Below are 21,789 nucleotides of genomic sequence, written 5' to 3'. Positions count from 1 at the left end.
ACTTCAGCCAGTGAGCTGTTCTCCCATCTAAATTCTGCCTATCTAAAGGCATCCCACACGCTCCCTCATACACTGCCCACAGCCTGTCTGCGAACATGTCCGGGGACTCAGCTACCTGCTGCTTCGTCTCCCCCACCCTGGTGAAAGGACTACCCTGATTCAACCCCATGGCCTCCAGAACCGCTGTCTGTGCCGCTACCCATGTTTCAGGTCTTCCCCCTTCCCTGGAGGTCACCGCCTTGCATAGGTATGAATCTAGGGTCATCAGTAGCAGCTTTACCCGTTCTACCTCATCGCAATCGTTTATGTCGGCTGCCTGCTGCACCTCCATAAAATGCAATGACGGGTCTCCCGCCCTGGTTAACCTGGGAAAGTGAGCCACCATCCCCCTCAGCACATGTGCCCCATGGGGAATGATGATATCACTCTCTATGGGCCCCCTATCTGCCTGCCCTACCGGGGGACCATATTTCCTTTGCCGTGCCGGGCACATCTGCCCTACTCTGGGCTGTTGCCCCTTTACCCCTGGCTCTCCCACCATGATCGGTAACCCCACCACCTCGTGGTGTGCTACACATGGCGCGGAAGCCGCTAACTGAGGGTGCTCTCCCGCCCCTCCTTGGGCCTGTCCCTCCCCGGACAACCCGAACCCCACCTGCCGACCCGGACCTATCCCCGGCGCCTCAGGAGGCGGTCTATTCCCCTTTGCCACTGGGGAATCATCTGCTGAGGGAAGCCCTCTGCCCCCGGGGGACCCCCCTGGTCCTACCAGGTGAACCCGTCCCCTAGTCTTGGACAGAGTCTCCTCCAGCTGCGCTATCCTCGCCTGGCAAGGCCCGTGATCACTATTGCCTAGCTCGCTACGGGCCACCCTGTATGCTGCTTGTATATCCTGGAACTTTCCCTCCAGCTCCCTGCACTTCTGTGTACTCTGAGCCAGGAGTTCCTGGGCGTTCCTTTCCCTCTCCTTTGCCTCTACCACCTGGCATTGGAGGAATTCCTGGGCATTTCTGTGGGACTCCCTCGCCTGCAAGATACACTGCCTGGCTTTACTGCATTCCTCAGATAGCCCTTCCCCTTCTCTAGCGCTTTCTTCAGCGCTGGCCCTAGCTTCTCTCTGTTGCTCTTCCAGTCTATCTATCTGTCTCTGCATATTGGCTACCTGCTGTGATAGGCACGCTAGCCAAACTGCCTTTTCCTGCCCTTTATTATACAGTTTGCTTTCCGTCCATTGAGCTGCAGCTACTGCAGGCTGCTCTGCTCTCAACAGTGCTATCACCCATTGTTTGGTGAGATTGATCTTTTTAAACAGATAAGAGGAGATTCTCTCCTCCATCTTGCTACGTTCTCTCACCCCCTCTGACAAATCACATATCCCAAACCACCGAGGTCCTGCCATGGTCGCCATTCTGTAGGGGTTTTGTTTTTCCCTTTACTCCACAAAAGGATTCCCCTAGGTTCTAGACCTCGGAATTATGGTGGGATATGATAAAAGGTTGAATTGACCAGAGTGTGCCGATGAGAGAAAACAGAAACCAAGATGGACTCAAAGCAAGTCTAAAATTTACAGGCTTTATTAAACAATGAGAAATCGAATCTCACCAACACTACACAATGCGTGGCTAAACTTATGCTTTAAACTAAAACTATGGACGAAAACTATCGGGCACGTCGTAAAACTTACTTTAACACAAGTTACTTGCAAGCATACTCCCCCTTGACCTTTCTCCCCTCAACCTCCTATTTCGGGAAATTCACCAGGTCACCAGGATACTCACAGCGAAGTCGATGCAGGCCCACGAGCTGTCCAGCAGAGCAGGAAGAGCAGGAAGAGAGAGAGAGTTCTGGCTTGACTTCGGCTTTTATACCTGAGCTTCCTTTGAAACCCCCAGGTGGTCCTCTGGATAGAAGGGGTTCTTTTGATGTTGCCCAGTTTCGATCTGGCATGAACAATAGGCTTCCGATGATAAGGGGTTTGCTGATGTCATGATCCCTCAGCCTGATCGTTATCATCCCCGATGGTGATTGTGCTTGTGCTGGCCTGTTTACCAGCGTCTGCTGAGGCTTGGTTCCTCCCTTTGTGTATCCAAGAGAATCTCGTTATCTCCGTCTCAGCCTTTCCTGTTCACACCGTTGTGTGATGTCCAAGTCCACAGGCCAGACGGGTTTGATTCTTGATGTGGATTGGGGGGGGGTTTTTTCCGTTGCAGCCAGCAAATTTGTCTTTTAAGATATCCATGTGCTTATTCAATTTCTTCCATAATTTTGGAGGATTTGCCCAAATAACTTACACTATGTGTCTTCCATGTCTAGCTGACACAACAATACTAATAGTTTGTATTGCTTGCAGAGCACATTGTTAATTTAGTGAGCCATCCCATGGAGGCATTATTAAACAAAGGCTCATATACAACAACCTAGAGATTTTTAGAAGTATATATATTAACGGATGATGGGCTGGAGTGGTTAATGGAGGGAATCACAGGTTTTATTGCCTTGGAAGTTGAAGACATGCGCTCCAGTGATCGGGTAATGGAAATAGTCATTGTATAGAAGCTGAGGAACACCAGAGGGCACTAGAGGGCACTAACATGAAGCAACTATTTACACCAATTCTACATGAATCCCATTTTATATTCTCCCCACATTCCCATCATCTCCTCCAAGATTTACCACTTGACCACTTACTGGAAGCAGTTTACATTGTTCTAGCAACCCACCAGCCAGGTCTACCAGGAATGACAGAATCATAATATTATGGGACAAGAGGGCTGTAAAAAGATTTTGAGAGTGAAATGGAGTCATACAGCATGGAAACGCCCTTGGCACAACTTGCCCATGCCGCCTAAGATGTCCCACACCTACATTAGTCCCACCTACCTGCATTTGACCCGTATCCCTTTCCTATCCATGTACCCGTCCAAATGTCTTTTAAGTGTTGTTCTAGCAAAATGCGAATTAAAATAATTGAGAATGATGTTGGCATGGGAGTCAATGCAGGTCAGTACGGATAACTCAAGCGGGTCAGTGGGTGATGTGTGAATATAATTTGCTTTCAGTTAAAATTGGCCAGGAGAGTTATGGATGTGTTCAAGTGTATGGCTGGCAGAGTAAAACTGAAAACCTCCTTCCTCTATAATACCTCATCTCCCCACGGAATATTCTGTGTTTCAGTAAGACCATTCTCTCGTCCTTCAAATCCCCAATGAACACAGGCCCAACCAGCTTGCCTGTGAGGTGACCCTGTCTGATGAGCCTTTCCATTTCGCCTCTGACACGGTACATCCCTTAATTTTATGGCAGAATCATCGAGTCCGTTGGTGCCTTTTCTCCTCCATGGCTATAATTCCTTATTGCCCTTATTTAGGAACATTGCTGGATTGTTAATATAGCCAATCTCCAATACTACAATAGTGTTCAGAAAAATTTCAACAACCAATTTTTGAGTAAAAATACCCAATGCAATGTGTGGGAGGCCAGTGAGGAGCAAATGTTGATCCTTATTTCAGTGCCAAAGTTACCATGAGGAATGGATTGTGATCCTTATTTTTTTCATTTACTGCCATGTGTTCACATTAAGTGAAGTCGAAACAATATTCAGCGTGAATTGACAGCTCATATTCTTGCAGCTCTTAGCTGACAATTTCTTTTCAAGTTCCACATTAGGTGGCGATAATTTTTTTCTCTATCTGTTTCTACATGTTTTTGAAATTAAAACCCTTGCATAGGTTCTTCGTCAATAGAACACAATCAGTAGGAATTAGTAGCAACACTTCCTCATCGATAACAATCATCGCAAGGGGCATCTCAAGGCTACGTGCTCAGACCCCTGCTCTACTAATCCTACACCCATCAGTTTAGTTTATTGTCATGTGTACCGAGGTACAGTGAAAAGCTTTTGTTGCGTGCTACCAGCCAGCGGAAAGACAATACATGATTACATTCGAGCCATCCACCCTTGATTTTGTAGCCGGTCACAGCTCCAACTCCATCTTTAAATTCACTGAAAACTGTAACGTCCAGGTTCAGCAACAGTTTCTTCCCAACAACCATGCAGCAATTGAACAATGCAAACTCCAACTAAACATCTGAACTGCAATCTGCTTTGGTTGCATTAGGAACTTTGTCTTGTTTTTGCACTATAGTGAGTTTTTGAATTTATTGATTTTTTAAATTGTCATCATTATATTTATTAACATTATTATATTGTCAATTGAGTATTGTGTTTATAAACCCATTGTGCTACTCCAAGTAAGAATCTCATTCTCCCGCTTTGGTACATATGACAATAAAATACTTGATTCTCTTTTGGATGGGATAAACATATATATAATTACCCTGATGAGGAAAATTAAGAAATGGCTCTTTGTTAATTTTGGATAATTCCTTTCCAACATCATATTTCTTGTGAATAATATGAACACTTTCTCGGTGGGATTTTTTTTAAAGCACTAGTACTGAAAGCAGGCAGCAGCAAAAAATATGAACTCGTGGAACTTCTAATCTTTTTAATTGTCCTTTGTTTCCAAGAAAATATTACTTTAAAAAAATGTTAAAATAAATAAGGGTGGAACAACTCCACAGCAGTTAGTGCTGCTGCCTCTCAGCTCCAGAGACCCACATTCATTCCTGATATCTGCTGCTGTTTCTGTGGAGTTTGCACATTCCCCCTGTGACTGTATGTGTTTCCAACTGGTTTTATTTTGCATCCCAAGGATATGCTAGAAGGTTAACTGCCTGTTGTAAATTCCCCTTTTTGTAGCAAAGTGGTAAATGAACCAAAGCGCTGATGTGCAAGATGTGAGAGAGAATAATTTTGGGAGTGACCTATTATGTTGTGTTGCTACAAGTAACAATTTAATTGTTGTATCTGGGACATATAACAATAAAACACTCTTGACCAGCTCCTCTATAATCTTTGCTCTTGACTCTCCTGACTTGGATATAAGCGGGAAATTGGACCATCAGAGAAGCCAGCATGGACCACATCGACAAATGTCCATTTTCTGTCATAATAACTGACAAAGAAAAAGATAACGGAGTACCTGTACTTTGGGCAATGAAATTAGATTTCAAATATCTGACTCCTTACAGCAACAAAAAAAAAACTGCTAGACTAAATAGACGGGCCAGGTAGCATCCTTGAAGAAAATGGACAGTCAACGTTTCAGATGGAGATCCTTCCTCTGGGTGCAGTCTCTTTTGTCTCTAACTGATTGTCTTCATAATTTCCCCCCAGTTATTTCTTTCTCCCTTATTATGAGAAATATTCATGTTACTGACACTGTGGGCTGCAGGGCCAGTTCCTGCGCTGAGCTGTTCTACGTTGGCCCTTATTTGCTGTGAATGTGTTTCTTTTTAAATGAACACCATCTTTTCTCACCATCTCTAAAATGGCATGATTGCAGACAGATATAAATGGAGGTGCCTGTGTTCCTTAGCAGTCTCAGCATTTATGCTAAAAAATAATCACACGACTGCATGCATTATCCGTTAAGATATTCCTACAGCAATTCTTTAAACCTGTGACCTCAACACCAAGGAGGGACAAGGGCAGCAGATGCATGGGAATACCACCACCAGGTTGCACACCATCCTGGCTTGGAATTGTAAACATTTTTTATTGATGCTGGGTCTACATCCTGAAACTCTGCCCAACAACTCCCCAATCACCCCCTGGGAGCAACTTCACCTGCAGGATTGTAGCTGTCCAAGAAGGCAGCCAACCACCATCCTTGTAAGTACCATTAAGGATTGGTAATAACTGCATACCTTGACCAGATTCTGAAAAATGAATAAACAAGATGCCCCGCCACTCCTCTCTTCCAGCTTTCTTTCCTCCCACCCACCCCTCTCCTCAACTGCACTGCACCATCAGTCTGCCGAAGTGTCCCAATATGCAACGTCTCTTATCCACGTTCTCCAGAAATGCTTGCTGACCCGTGGATTACTCCAACACCTTGAGTCTTTTTCTTTCTAGTCGAAAAGTTGTGTTCCAAAATATTGGGGATAGGCACAAATAAAATGTAGTAAATTATTATTTTCCCCTGCATTCTGTTTGTGTTTCTGCTCTGCTTGTTTTCCCTTGATCTACTTTATGGTAAGACCTGTTACTAATCCCTATCCCCCTCTACATCCCTTCCCTGGTCTGGTTTACTATCAATTGTCCTCCATCAGGGTTGGATGGTCTGTTCATGTAGAACAAAGGGCAGGTAATCCACACAAAAAAATATAGTGTCTAGTGCTTATAAACACTACAACTACACTACCCGCCCAAAATAGATTCCTTTGTGCGAAATTAGAAATTAGTCATCCTCATTATCATTGCTTTTATGAATATTATCTCTACCTATGAGTGATGATAAGTGGCTCTTGTTCTTGTGATTGCTGGTTCATTACATATGTCAGAGAAATAGCAAATAATCTCAAAATGGTCTTGTTTCATGATGGAAGTCAACAGCTGCTGGTACTGAGAAAGTTGGTCTCGTCATTGTTTGCTTGTTTTCAGCGATACAAGCTCCCAAGTCTTTTCCTCTGCCTTCTTGCCAGTTTACTATACTGCACTGCCACTTAACCTTTTGGGTTATTGAACTGAAGTACTGATTGTGGCGGGTGTTTGGAGAGGGGAGGGATTGTTGGTGGCAATCGATACTTAAAAGTATGAATAAATATGTTTGAAAGGTGTGTACCAAATGTGATTGACATGTTTGGTAATCTCTGCAAAGTGTGCCTTCCGACTCATATTACAAGCTTTGCTGTCTGCAGCCTCACAGTTGCTTTGGTAAGCACGCAAAGCAGGTGGTAGAAGCATTGCTCTGAACATGTTCTGCCTGAATTTCCAAAGGTTTACTGTGAACAATTTGCCTAAATCTATCACATCGTTGGCCTGAAGCCAGAAGAAAGTTTTTTTTTGTTCTTGGTGTCTTTAAGTAACCAGCTGGAAGCAGTATGTATCAGTATCAGGGCTGCTGTGGGCTGCTGCTCTTTAATGTGTATGATCAGGAAGGTGTGCGGTTTACTGCAGACTGCTTGGCCAGCCTGTGCGTTAGTTGCATTTGCTGAGTGAAGCCAGGATGTTGGTTGAGTCTTGCTGTTAAAATTAGCTCCTTTTCTCTCTGCTGTGAATGTTGATGACACGAGGAAAAGCAAGAAGAATCTTACGGATCTGTTTTTTAAAATCATGAATCAATGTTCAGAGGTGACTTGTCAACGAGCTGCTGATCGCAAAGGGTCAAAAATGTCCTCTGCTTTCCAAAAACTTGAGAACTTGGCCATAAGGCTCTTTAACAGGAGTACAAGGGGGTCTTCACAGGACTTTGAGACAACAGCTTCCGAAAGTGACACCAGGCAGGAGTCAGAACACTGCTCAGCCTGGAACTTGCACAGTGAGTGTCTCTATATTAAAAGCTTTCCTTTATTTTTGTGTTCAATTTAATATTTGATTGAATTCCCAGGCTACTGTTAATTAAATGCTTAAATTGGTATCATTTTTGTAATTATCGTGCATTTGAATATTTGCTCATAGCTGGAGGGGTTGGGCTGCAATGAAATGACTGAATTAGGAACATGGTGAAAAGCTGTTTGCTTAATTTAATATATGCTTTGCTTTGATAGGAAGCTCAGGCATCGTTGCGCTTCATGTCCAAGTGCAGGTGCTGCAGCTGTTTGTGCAGAGAATCCGACCAGTTTATCACAGGGCATGTTCTCATTTGAATATGTGTTAGAACTGAGCCGCCTGCGCTGGGTAGCATTTATATTTCAGCATTGTCAATGAAAAGGCCATGTTGAATTTAGTGCAGCAGTACGTTTCCCAGGTTACTCTGCTGCTCCCTGTAAGTAAAGCAAAATGCAAATAAATTGTCATCTTGGTTTCATTTAAAAATGCATTAGAATGCGATAACGCATTTTGGTCTTTGTCCCTCGGCCCTGGGTTTTAATTCATCGCAAATAATGGTGTGCAAATCCCTGTGCTTGCTATGACCAAGGCTCCTATAAATTTACTTTGTGCAATATCAAACTAGTTTATCTTGCCGTTTGGCTCCAAGCACAGAACTGCTTCTGGGGAAATAGGTGGAGTTCCCCTGTGGTTATGATAGAGGAGTGGGTGTTTCACTCTCCCTGAATATTCCTTTGACCTTGGCAATATTTGATGCTGACATTGATTATCTGCATTGAAAATCATAGAATCGTCCAGAAAAAAACAAGGCCATTTGATCTATTCCGTTTATGTTATCTCTTTTACCATATGGATGGCGTAGTGGTGCAGCTGATAAAGCTACTGCCTCACAGAGCCAGGGATCCTGGTTCAAACCCGACATCGGGTGCTGTCTTTCTAGAGTTTGCACGTTCTCCCAGTGACCACATGCGTTTTCTACGTGTACTCCGGTTTTCTCCTGCATCCCAAAAGATGTATAGGTTGTAAAATATAGAAACATAGAAAATAGGTGCAGGAGTAGGCCATTCGGCCCTTCGAGCCTGCACCGCCATTCAATATGATCATGGCTGTTCATCCAACTCAGTATCCTGTACCTGCCTTCTCTCCATATCCCCTGATCCCTTTAGCCACAAGGGCCACATCTAGGCTAATTAGCCTTTGTAAAGTTGTCCCAAGTGTGTAGGGAGCGGAGGAGAAAGTGGGATAACATAGAATTGCCGTGAATAGGTAATTGGTGATCGGTGTGGACTCAATGGGCCACAGGGTCTATTTCCATGCTGTATCTATCTATCAATCATTGAATGATTTCCCTTACAATTGTATATCCAGTTTATTTTTCAGAATTTACTAAACAATCTCTTTGCACCATCCTTTCTCAAAATGCATTTTAAATCATAACAAGCCATGTTATTTAAACTAAAAAGTCGTAGAGCTATGCAACATGGAAACAGGCCCTTTGGCCCAACTTGTCAAACCCGACCAAGTTGGCATTCAGAGCTGATCACATTTACCTGTATGTGGCCCATATCCTCTAAACCCTTTCAATCCATATCTGTCCAAATGTCTTTTGCAAGTCGCAATTGTATTTGCTTCATTGGCGGTTGCCCCTGAAGGCCCCCTGAAATTAACTACCCTGCAGTGAAACTCTTTCCATACAACTCCTTCCAAGCCCTTCCTTAGCTTAATCAATTTGTTCAGCACCTTCAAAGATTTTTGCATATTTCTCCTCTTCCCCACCCTATGTCTCTTTGCTCTTGCAAATTCCTTTTCATAATGCGTGTTCTCATGGGTGACACAGTGGCGCAGCTAACAGCGCTGCTGACTCACAGCTCCAGTGACCTGGATTCAACTCTGACCTCCTGTGCTGTTTGCGTGAAGTTTGCATGCGACAATGTGGATTTCCACTCGCATCTCAAAGGCATGTGGATTGGTATAGGTCAATGTAAATTGCCCTTGGTGCCATGTTGTGGCAGAACATGGGGAGAGGGAGGATAAAATGAACATGTATGGAGGATAACATGGGGGTGGATGGTGGATAAAATAGGGTTTATGTAGGATTAGTATAGATAGATGGATGATTGCTTAATGGTTGACACATACTCAGTGGGTCAAAATGCTTTTCCATGCTGTATGGCATAGTGCTTCCTCCCAAATGCATCACCATGTTTCTTTGTGTTAAGTAACTAATTTCAAATCCCCCACATTTCACTTATGTGAAATCTACAATTCTTCACTGATTAATACATTTGCAAGTTTTTTCTGTTATCTTCAGAAATGATGCCTTGTATGCACAGGTTCAAATGTAGAGGGGGACATCATTGTGAACATTTCTTATCACGCACAGCTTCTGTGTGCTGCTGATTGCTTGTCAGTGTTTGACCTTGACATTCTTTCACACAAGCCTAACAAGAAATGTGTCGTTGAGTGAAAATTGGCTAAAGCTGGAGTAGAGAAAGGTTATGCTCACCCTCAGGTGTCCTACACCCATGGGGAAATTCAACTCCGGCCATGTTCAAGGGATTTTCTTTTCCAAAAGAACTTCCCCAATTAACATCAATAGCACTGCAGCATACAACGTTTGTCACGAGCATACTGTTTGTGCTAATCTAGTTTACTTGTCTTTTTTTTCTGCCTCTTGACAGTATTCTAGTTAGCACTCAAACTGCACTCTTTGTTGTCACTGAGATCAGTTTATGCTGTAACCTCAAACCTAGGTTCCATATGCCTGAACTGCTTTGCCCATGAATATCAAGGCTACCCCTGCTTCTTTGTTCAGCTAGGTTTAGAGATACAGCGCGGAAACAGGTCCTGAGGCACATCAAGTCCACACCGACCAGCAATCCCTACACATTATCACTATCCTACACACACTAGGGACAATTTACATTTATACCAAGCCAAGTAACCTACAGACCTGTACGCCTTTGGTGTTAGGATTATTCAAGGTATCTAATGATGTTCCTTTCCACATCTTGGCATTCACTGTTCACTGCTCCATTAAAGAGGTCACCCAAGACTTAAACTCAAGAAGAGACTTATTTTGTAAACTGAAGGGACAGAGGGGCCAGTTTGGGTATTAATGAACACACTCCAGTCATATTAGTCTTTACAGATATCTTTCAGCTACTCCTGCCAGGGATGCCTGACTGTAGATCTGGAGTCTCTCTGGTTGCTGGCAGAAAGACTATTTCCTGCTGACACAGTTCTTCAACAGCTGAGCCTCCCGATCCCCTAGTGGCCCATTCTCTCTCTCCCCAACCACTCCCTTTTAGCTGGAGATTTTTGCTGATGTTATTATATTTTGACTCCTTAGAGCTGGTTGCTGAGATTGCACCTGCATGACTAAATGCTGTAATCTGCAAAAACTTGTAAAAGATCAATAGGGTACACTGCTCTGAAACTTACACAGTGCTGCATTACACAAGGAAGCCTGCAACCTTACTGCACTTTAAATCTCACAATTGAAAATCTCTAACTATGTGCAACTTTCACAAACAGCAATAAGATGGCCCACAACACAGTTTTAGTGCCAATAAAGCATGCATTTTAAGCTTTTAGAAAACATAGAAACATAGAAATTAGGTGCAGGAGTAGGCCATTCGGCCCTTCGAGCCTGCACCGCCATTCAATATGATCATGGCTGATCATCCAACTCAGTATCCTGTACCTGCCTTCTCTCCATACCCTCTGATCCCCTTAGCCACAAGGGCCACATCTAACTCCCTCTTAAATATAGCCAATGAACTGGCCTCGACTACCCTCTGTGGCAGGGAGTTCCAGAGATTCACCACTCTCTGTGTGAAAAAAGTTCTTCTCATCTCGGTTTTAAAGGATTTCCCCCTTATCCTTAAGCTGTGACCCCTTGTCCTGGACTTCCCCAACATCGGGAGCAATCTTCCTGCATCTAGCCTGTCCAACCCCTTAAGAATTTTGTAAGTTTCTATAAGATCCCCTCTCAATCTCCTAAATTCTAGAGAGTATAAACCAAGTCTATCCAGTCTTTCTTCATAAGACAGTCCCGACATCCCAGGAATCAGTCTGGTGAACCTTCTCTGCACTCCCTCTATGGCAATAATGTCCTTCCTCAGATTTGGAGACCAAAACTGTACGCAATACTCCAGGTGTGGTCTCACCAAGACCCTGTACAACTGCAGTAGAACCTCCCTGCTCCTATACTCAAATCCTTTTGCTATGAAAGCTAACATACCATTCGCTTTCTTCACTGCCTGCTGCACCTGCATGCCTACTTTCAATGACTGGTGTACCATGACACCCAGGTCTCGCTGCATCTCCCCTTTTCCTAGTCGGCCTTGTATACTTGCCTTTTTGATCCCATGGGCTTCATTCACTTATACCTTTCATACAACATATACATCAAATAATTTTTGAAGGCTTTGGTGTGTTTAACTGATGAGTTGCTTAGCCAGTGTATTAAGATTCCCCTAAACGACTTTTGAACTGTGCAGTGTTGATTGATCACAATTGTACCTACAGTGGAGAACACCCACGGGCACCCTGGGGGATTTCCCACACCCTTGGGCACCGAGGGGGGTTGAATGTATTCTGGACGAGGATTGTAACAACAAGGGTTTCGGCCTGAAACGTTGCTTATTTCCTTCGCTCCATCGATGCTGCCTCATCCGCTGAATTTCTCCAGCATTTTTGTCCACCTTCGATTCCCAGCATCTGCAGTTCCTTCTAAAATGATTGTTGTTTAGTAGTATATTTGTTTTGTCTTGTACTATGGTGGTGGGTTCTGTTTTGTTTTATTGTGTTGTAAATACTATTTTAATACTTGAATAAATATTTTTGATTTAAAAACAAAACAAAACAGTGGAGAACACTACAATTATCTGTCATTGGATTGATAGAAAACGAACCAAGACGTCTATTCCGAATAGAAGATGTCTATTCCGAATAGTTTTTGCATGACTATGGATGGGAATTTACATTGGTAGTTGTTGATTGATTGATTGATACTTTATTATCACATGTGACATGTCACAGTGATTTTTGTTTGTTTTGCATACCATACACAAAGTATGCAAAGAGTTGCCACGTATGCAGGAAAAATGTTCCCAATGTTGGGCGGGTCCAGAACCAGGGGCCACAGTCTTAGAATAAAGGGGAGGCCATTTAAGACTGAAGTGAGAAAAAACTTTATCACCCAGAGAGTTGTGAATTTATGTAATTCCCTGCCACTGAGGGCAGTGGAGGCCAAGTCACTGGATGGATGTAAGAGATAGTTAGATAGAGCTCTAGGGGCTAGTGGAGTCAAGGGATGGGGAGAAGGCAGGCACGGGTTATTGATACGGGACGATCAGCCATGATCACAATCAATGGCGGTGCTGGCTCGAAGGGCCGAATGGCCTCCTCCTGCACCTATTTTCTATGTTTCTATGTTTCTATGTATAGGGCAGCGACAAAATGTGAGCAGTCTTGTTGGTAAGCTTACCATTATTATCACATTTGAGGCCCATTACGTTATTGGATATGGCTCTTGGACAGAGAGAGTCAGACTTTGAACATTTGGGTAGGAAGGAGATTTGATCAGAAGAATGTGATCAGTCAAGGCTTTGTGTTTGGGATGGGAAATTTTGTATGGTAAGTATCTGATTGGGTTAGGGCTTGAGTTAAATTAGTCAGAAGACATTGTTATTCAACGCTTTAAGGTTGAGATATCATAGGTCAGTCATGGAGACAGTGGAATGGGTAGGAGATGATTAAGGTGACGTCCAGTTGGGGACTGGGGATTGATGTGCAATGAGGATGGCAAGGCAACGAGCCTCAGCAATCTCAGCATCGTGAGGGTTAAGAGGATGTAACTGACAGAAGATAGATACAAAATGCTGGAGTAACAGCAGTACAGGCAGCATCTCTGGAGAGAAGAAATGGGTGACGTTTTGGGTCGAGACCCTTCTTCAGACTGAATGGGTGACGTTTTGGATCGAGACCCTTCTTCAGACTGAACTGACAGAAGACCAATGTAACCTTCTGAATGGATACAGACCAAATAATATTTTCCCTTAAAGTAATAGAAAAGCAGGCATCACCTTTCTCATTATGACAAGATAGGATATGAGCTGCCTGCATCGTTCACAGATTCAGATGTGCAAATGGAATTTGAGAGTGTGATGTTAGTGCGCATTATTTACCATTTGACATATCTGCAAATACACAGGACCTCTGTGAATAAATGTCACCAACACAGGAGGACACAGAACAAATTTACCCAACTCTGCAACAATTGCAGTAAGGAAGCAATTGGTTTTTTAAATGAATTCCTTCACCAACCACACCGAATTTTAAACGTTGAATTGTACACGTTTTACTTTCTCGGCTGCAACATAAATACCATCAGACAGTCCCTTAATAATGAGCCTACAAAATTTCTCAGGGAACCTTAACCAGCAGAGTCGGCTTTTAGGTCCATGTAATAGGTGCTCGAAGTAACGTGATGTTAAATGGATTGAGACATGGACCGAGAAATGTGATGGTACAATAGATAAGCAATTACTTTTCTTTCAAAATTTGCTGCTGGAATGTGCATTGCGCTTATATAAAAAAAAAAGAGCTATCCTGAACTCTGGAACTGTGCTCGAGTTAAGTTGTTCCAATTAATTTGCAATGCTGGCAACTACCTGACAATGTGGAAAATTGCCCAGTTACGTCGCGTCCTGTTGGAAGATGTTATCAGCAATCAAACAGATTCATGTAAATTTATGCTTGATGGTCTGCGGAGACTGGTTAGGCAAAAGGCTTGTTTCCACACAATTCCTTGGCATTTGCTCACCAATAATCTGCCCACTGATGCCTGATTTGCCTTTCACCATGATCATGTAGTCCAGCCCTCATCACAACTTTGAGTCAAACATGGACCAAAAAATGGAATTCCCGAAGTGAAGTGAGAGTGACTGCCCTTTATCAAGCTTGCCTTTGACAAAGTGTGACATAGATACAATCAATGAGCATCAAGGGGAAAACACTCCAAATGATTGGAGTCGCACATCGCACAAAGAAAGCAGGTTGCAGATGTTGTCCATCACTAACGCTGGCCTCTACAGGACAGCGTCCTCAGCCCAGCCATCATCAGCTGCTTCATTTATGACTGATCTTCCATCTTAACTTCCAGAGTTTTTTTTTTTTTAATTAATGATTGTACCATGTTTGATTCTGTTTGCATCCCATGACCATTTGCATATCCTAATGACGTCCAAGACTGTCCTATTATTCGGGCATGAGCTGATAAATGGCAGCTAAACTTTGCACAACAGAAGTTCCATGCAATGACCATCTTCAGCAAGAGCAATCATCTTGACATTACCATCACCAACCACATCCTGGGGATCACTGCTGATCAGGAACCCAACCTGTCCAGCCACAAAGCCCATGGCCACAGAAACAGGTCAGCAGCAGGTTATCATGTCATGAGTGATTTGCCTCCGCACACCCAAAGCCTTTCCACCTTCTACAAGTATGATAGAATACTCTCCACTTGCCCGGAACAGTGCAGCTCCAACTACTATCAAGAAACTTGACCACTTCTAGAACAAAGCAGTCTGGCTGATTAGCACTCCAATCAAGCATAAGACTGCAATTCGCATCTGCAAACTGCACTGCACTTGTACAAAATGTGCTCACCCAGGCTACTCTGACAGCACTGCCTAATCACACAACCTCTCCAACTAAGAAGTTCAAATGCAGCAGGTATTATGGATTGCCTCCACTTGCTCGTTTCCCCCATCCAAGTTCTACACTGATCTGATCTGGACATATACATCATTGCCCTGGGTCCAAATCCTAAAACTCGCCACCCAACTACACTGTGTGCGAACCTTCATTACAAGGACTGTAGTGGTTTAAGATGGCTGCGCACTTGTGGAAGTTAGGGACAGTCAGTAAATACTTTCCTTTCTAGTGATGCCATAACCTCAAAAAATTTTTTTTTAATGACCCTCCTTATAACAATGGGACGATATACTTCCTTGTGAAGCTACGAATGATAAATGATGAAGATATTTTTTGTTGGGGAATGCATAAGTCTTGATTTAATCTCCAGAATCACGTGTAAAAAATCCATGTTTGATTTCTGTTCGGCATCACATGATTTATCAGCCTGCTGTTAATAATGGTGAATAGTGCACTCCTTCTGAGGTGATATCTGCACTGCATCAGCATAATGGCACCATTCAATGTATTTCAACATCAACTACGAACAACTTCCATCATTTAGCAGTTCTAAACAAGTCAAGATGAATTTAAGAAGCCAATTTTATGGGTGTGGTCATCTACTATTAAGAATTATAGCACATAGTTTCCCCATTCTTCAAGTTCTCTTGTAACAGCTTATCACATACATAAAATAACACATTAATTACAGTCCTATGTAAAGATAAAAATCTAGCATTTAAATGTCCATGATTACAGGTAGAATCTGCTGAATAAGGGATGCCAGTATTAAGGGGAGGGCAAGAGAATGGGGTTAGGAGGGAGAGATAGATCAGCCATGATTAAATAGCGGAGGAGACTTGATGGGCAGAATGGCCTCATTCTGATCCTGTCACTTGTAACCTTATGAATCATCACCCAGGAGACGTGGACATATACTGTCCTTGAATGTATAGGTTGTAAGATGAGGGTGAGGAAACTTCTGGTTCTACCACATTCTCGTATGGTTGAGTTAATCTCAGATCTTGATAATGTTTCAACACATGATTATCATCTTGACAAACCTCCACTGCAACTGGTGCAGTGCTATCAGCTTTTACCCTTGTGCTTACGACATCTTGCACAAATGCAGAATCGTCTACTTTAAGTGGATGTGCTGATGCTGAGGATAAGATGTCAAGGGTTATGAATCTCCTGAAGAACCTAACTTTGGAACCTACAGATGCAAGCAAAATGGATTCTTACCTTCTGCAACATAATATAAATTAGTAAAGATATACATTTTTCCTAAACATTCACTCCATGAAGCAACTGAATCATTGAAAGAATCTGAAGTACCAAGCATTCTCACCTTGACACAACTTTCATGCAACAAGAGAATAATGTCCCTCAGAAATCAAAGTGGTCATGTCTGTGTAGAGGTGCAGGAAAAGGGTGCGGTCCTCCATGAGTCTTTCTCTGTTTTCACCACGGAGAAAGACATGAAGACTGGAACAGTTAATGGAGATATCTTGAGGACAGTCTGTAATATGGTCAAGGAGGTGCTGAATGTACTAGGGTGTATGTGGGTAGAGAAATCTCCCAGGTCTGATCAGAAATATCCAAGGAGATTGTGGGAAGATAGTTACGAGATTATTTCCCTGGACCTGAGGACCTGAGTTTTGGGAGAGGTTGAGCAGGCTAGGACTTTATTCCTTGGAGCACAGGACAATGAGGGATGATCATATAGAGGTGTATAAGATCATGAGTGGAATAGATGGAGTGAATGTGCAAATTATTTTACCCAGAGTAGGGGAGCCAAAAACAAAAGGAAATAGGTTTAAGATTTAATAGAAGCCTGCCTGACGGGCAACTTTTTTCCAGTTGGTGTGTGGTGGGTGTATGGGGTTAGTTGAGGCAGGTATTTTAACAACATTTAAAAGAAACCTGGAAAGGTACATAGATAGGAAAAGTTTAGAGGGTACATAGATAGGAAAAGTTTAGAGGGTACATAGATAGGAAAAGTTTAGAGGGTACATAGATAGGAAAAGTTTAGGATCCACGTCAGTACCCTCAGAAATGAAACAGAAGCAAATCATTGTAATTTACACACAACTGCATGAGAACAATGGGAGGACAATGTGATCGCTCGTTCGCTCGTGTGTCAGACGATGTAGCTCGCCGTTGTCTTCTGTCGTCGTCCAACATGTTGACAGAATTGTCGCCCGTGCGTCAAAGACTGCCTCGCATCGTCGCTTCCAGGGATCGCCACGAGGAGGCTTCTGATCTTCATGTCATGATGTGATGAATGGAAACAACCTGGGAAAATCTCCATAGGTGATTACAAATAGGGAGGAGAGCTATGTGGAGTGATGGAATTTGAGGGGGTGAGAAAGGAATCAAAGGAACAATGTCAAGAAGGTAGGTGGAGACGGGAAGGGTTGTGTGACTGATTTTACAGAGTAACCATACTTGCACTGAGAAGTAAGTGCAGCAGAGGAAGGAAGAACTGCTGTGAGCAGAAGAGAATTATGTGGAGGACATGTAGAGGAGGTAAGGCTGTCCACAAGAACAAGTTTGCAGCCGGTTAAAACTGCAAGTAAACAAAGATGTTGTTGAGGAGAGGTTAAATCAAGCTCTGCATGATGTTAAAGGAGCATAAAATAGCTTAATATAAAAGGGTTCTAAAAATATTCTTGTAGCAACGGGTAGTGAAGAAAACAATTGGATTTATTAAGGATTCTTAGGGTGGCATATCAGGTGACTTCTGCCTCATTTATTTTGTCCTTGGTGGCTGGAGATGTTATTTTAATTGGATATTCTTCGTGGTTGGTCTTGATGAAGGCAATTAAACCTTTCTGAGGTTGCTGCAAAAAGAACTGAGAGCCAGTGACTAAAATCAAACCCCCTGCCAAACTCCATCCATGTAAAGGAAACAACAGGCAATTTCATGAAAAAATACAATGGATCCCAATAGAGAAATATAATTTTCAGGCTGCAATGAGGCTAGATTAGATTAGTCAGGAAATTATTTTGTAAATAAATTCGTGAAGGATAGTTGATGAACGTCAGAAGTACAGAGGCACAATGGAAGTAATGTAAAAATTCAAATGATAATGAAAATGTGCAAGGTTAACACATTCGGACCAAGTTACGAGGGCTAAACTACTGATTTGAATGGATGTCTTAGATCATGGGAAATGTAATTTAGTTTTTTTTTAGAGATACAGTGTGGAAACTGTGTGGAAACGTGTCTGTGCTAACCAGCAATCACCCATACATTAGTACAATCCTACACTCTAGGGACAATTTACAGAAGCCTATTAACCCGCACATCTTTGGGATGTGGAAGGAAACTGGAGGACCCAGAGAAAATCAAATGGTCACGGGAAGAACGTACATACTCCATACAGGTAGCACCCATGGTCAAGATTGAACCTTGGAGCTCAGAATCTTTAGACTGAAAACTGGTGTTCTAGCTGTGAATGAAATATCTTTACTTGATTTCTGTCAGGCCATCTAAAATGTCTGATCGTATTCTCTTTTTTAACAAAATGGGTTATATAAGCCTTGACAAAATATCCATCAACTGGTACATACAAGAAGGGCACAGCTTGTAAAGATGATGCCTCACTGTGCCAGAGACCCAGGTTCGCTCCAGACCTCGGGTACTGTCTGTGTAGAGTTTGCACGTTGTCCCTGCGATCGTGTGGATTTCCTCCGTGTCCTCAGTTTCCTCCAACATCCCAAAGATGTGAGGGTTTGTAGGTTAATTGGCCTCTGTGTAAAGATTGGATAAGAAAGTGGGATAACTTAGAACTAATGTTCACACGTGATTGATGGTTGGCGTAGACTCAGTGGACCGAAACACCTATTTCCATGCTGTATCTCTAAAACATTCACTACCTGGTAGTTTTATTCATCTTAAACACCAATTGAGGGTCTTGTCCAATCTAACCAGCTTCCAGATAGGTAACTTCAATTAAGATTAATCAATAAGAAAAAAGATCTTGCAGATGTTGGAAATCTGAAATAAAACAGCAAATGTTGGAGAAGGTCAGTGGGTCAGAAAGTGTCTTTAGAGAGAGAAAAATAATTAATATTTCAAGATTATTTTGCATCAGAACTGGAAAATTGAAAACATGCAAATTTTAAGTTGCAGAGAGGAGAGAACAAAGTAAAAGTCTAGCATTTGCGTTGATTTTTGGAAACTAGCACTTGCAATTCCTCGTGTCTAAAATAAATGTCTGTGTGGTTGTCCAAATAGTGTTGGTGGCATCAAAGAGAGGGGAAATGAATGCTTATTATTAATCACAACTGACATCTCGGACGGAAGGAGTATAAATTGGGAGGGATGAAAAAAAGGGCAGTAGCAAAAAAAAAAGAACATCTTGGAATAGTGCAATGCAGAACATAGCAGTTGCTGCAAATCTGAAATAAAAGTAACAGTGGAAATACTCTACAGATTTCTCCACTCAGGTAGTATATCTCCAGCATTTTTGTAAATTTGGGTTAAAACTATACTCATATATTTACGTATAGAAGCATAACCAAAAGTTACAAAAAGAATGTTACTGTTAGGGTGAGAGGCAGTGCAGATTGGATTGGACAACCTTGGCTGACACAGGATATTGAGGCTCGAGTCTGGGAAAAAAAAGGAAGCATATGCCAGGTATTGGCTGCTGGATCAAACAAATTATTTGTAGACTGAAAGGAATGAAGGAATATGATAAAGAAGGAAATCCGGAGGACGAAAAGAGGATATCACTTTGGCAGATAAGGTAAAGATGAATCCTAAAACATCCTATGTATATTAAGAACAAAATGATAACCAAGGAGAGCATAGAACCTCTTAAGCATTAGATAGAAACAAAAAGTTACTCCAACTCAGCGGGACAGGCAGCATCTCTGGAGAGAAGGAATGGGTGACGTTTCAGGTCAAGAGCCTTCTTCAGACTCCCCTTAAGCATTAGTGTGGTCATCTATGTGTGGAACTAGAAGAGATGAGATGAATACTTCACATCTGTATTTATCATGACAAAGGTTATGGAGCAGGTTGATGATTCTGATTGATGATCTTTTATCAGATTTCCAGAACCTGCACTCATCAGATAGGATGGGCGGAAGAATTGTATGAGGAAGATTGTCCTTCTGCCGGGGATGTAGTTGGGAAGATGATTAGGATGGCCAGGTTACAAATGAATTTGGGAAGGATTGCACAGGCAGGATTTGAATCAGGTGGTTAATTGAATGGTCTGAGCAAGGGCTGGGATTTAGGTTGAATGATGTATTGGGGGGGGGCTGGGTAGGTGATGGGTGCAGGCAGAATGAATTGCCACTTCTGTAGCCATAATAATAGAAAGTAAAGAATCATTCTACTTGGAGGATGATGGATCCTTGCATTCTTCAGTAATGTTGCTATCATTAATTTTCATAAAACTATTGAAGGGAAATTCTCGTATTTAGAACCAGCAATGTTGAAGTTAATAAGGTAGGCATATATGCATGAAGACCAAGCAACACAGGCTTGGGAATAAGGTGGGTGTAACATTTATGTTTACTCAGACTGCAGGAACAAACCATATCCAAGAGGATAATCTCAATATCTCCACTTGACATCCATTAGCGATGCCACTGACAAATTCTACCCAGTCAAACTCTGCGAACCACCGTTAACCAGAAATTGAATTAGATCAGTCACTGGAAACTCAGCCCATCATTTATATCGCAAATGACTGATTCTAACTATCCATCATAAGGCATATCAGAATTTTGATGAAATCATATCCACTTGGATATGGATGCATACAGCTCCAATAATTCTCAGAGCTGAACTCCATTCAGGAGAAAGAAGCCCACTTGATTGACGATTCCCTCTACCTCCTTAAATGATTGTTCCCTTCACTGATGCAAAGTGTCAAGTGTACATCATGTGGACATGAAAGATAGAGGAGCCCCAAACTGAGCGAAATGCACACACTTCAATGGGACAACTCCTCATTGTTTTCGAGTGATAGGACCTCCAGTTCAGATTAGTAATTTGCAATTAAGAACTTTAAAACAACCTGAAGAAACAGTCAGAAATCTAGACAGGTTTCACTGAAGAACAGGATATTGCAGAGGCATCACCGTCTTTGAATTTCAGGGTTTGCCATTTTACTCCTGTAATGAACCACATTTTAGTTTAACCACTAAATCCTCACTAATTAGGTTTTAGTGATGTGCCCATTAACTCCTGTTCATTTTCCTGGTTGTCAAACTGAAACTATTGTTAAAGGTAAAATACCACAGAGTTTAAAGTACTGAGCAGCATCTACTGTCAAAAAAGCACATGTTTCCGGTTAATGACTTTTATCAGATTTCTAAAAGCTGCACTATTTTGCTTTTGCTTTAGTGTTTTTTCTTCATAATTATGTCAGTTGCTGAGCTGATGAACCCAGTCATTAACCCAGCCTTGTACTGGATGCTTCAGGGTAGTGGGTTAAACCAGCGGTGGTATCTGAAGCCCTGTTATGAATCAGTATCTGAGGCTTTTGGATCAAGTTGCTGCATTGCCCTATATTTCCCCCTGAAACTCTTGATTCATTTATCATCTGGTCGTTAACTGTAGACAATTGAAGTCTCAAACTGCACTGTGGAAAGTGAGATGTATGGTTTAAAAATTCAGCTGTTTTATAAAAATAATCTTGCTTTCCTTCCTCGATAAT

General features: G+C 42.3%; 1 protein-coding gene across 2 annotated transcripts in view; it reads left to right on the top strand.

Annotated features, from left to right (window-relative positions):
- Positions 1 to 21,789, top strand: part of LOC116966080 (cAMP-dependent protein kinase catalytic subunit alpha-like) — a 107,053-nt gene that overhangs the window by 25,707 nt on the left and 59,557 nt on the right. The window contains exon 1 of one of the 2 annotated variants that reach the window (XM_033012234.1): positions 6,610 to 7,385. The exons of the other annotated variant lie outside the window; for it this stretch is intronic. Coding sequence (XP_032868125.1) covers positions 7,181 to 7,385 — 205 coding nt within the window. The 5' untranslated portion in view covers positions 6,610 to 7,180. Of the gene's footprint in view, positions 1 to 6,609; positions 7,386 to 21,789 lie in introns of those variants that run through there. 2 annotated transcript variants of the gene reach the window in all.

Source organism: Amblyraja radiata, chromosome 35 (genome assembly GCF_010909765.2).
Source record: "Amblyraja radiata isolate CabotCenter1 chromosome 35, sAmbRad1.1.pri, whole genome shotgun sequence".
Taxonomy (NCBI): Eukaryota; Metazoa; Chordata; class Chondrichthyes; order Rajiformes; family Rajidae; genus Amblyraja; species Amblyraja radiata.
This window is presented reverse-complemented; position numbering and strand designations above follow the sequence as displayed.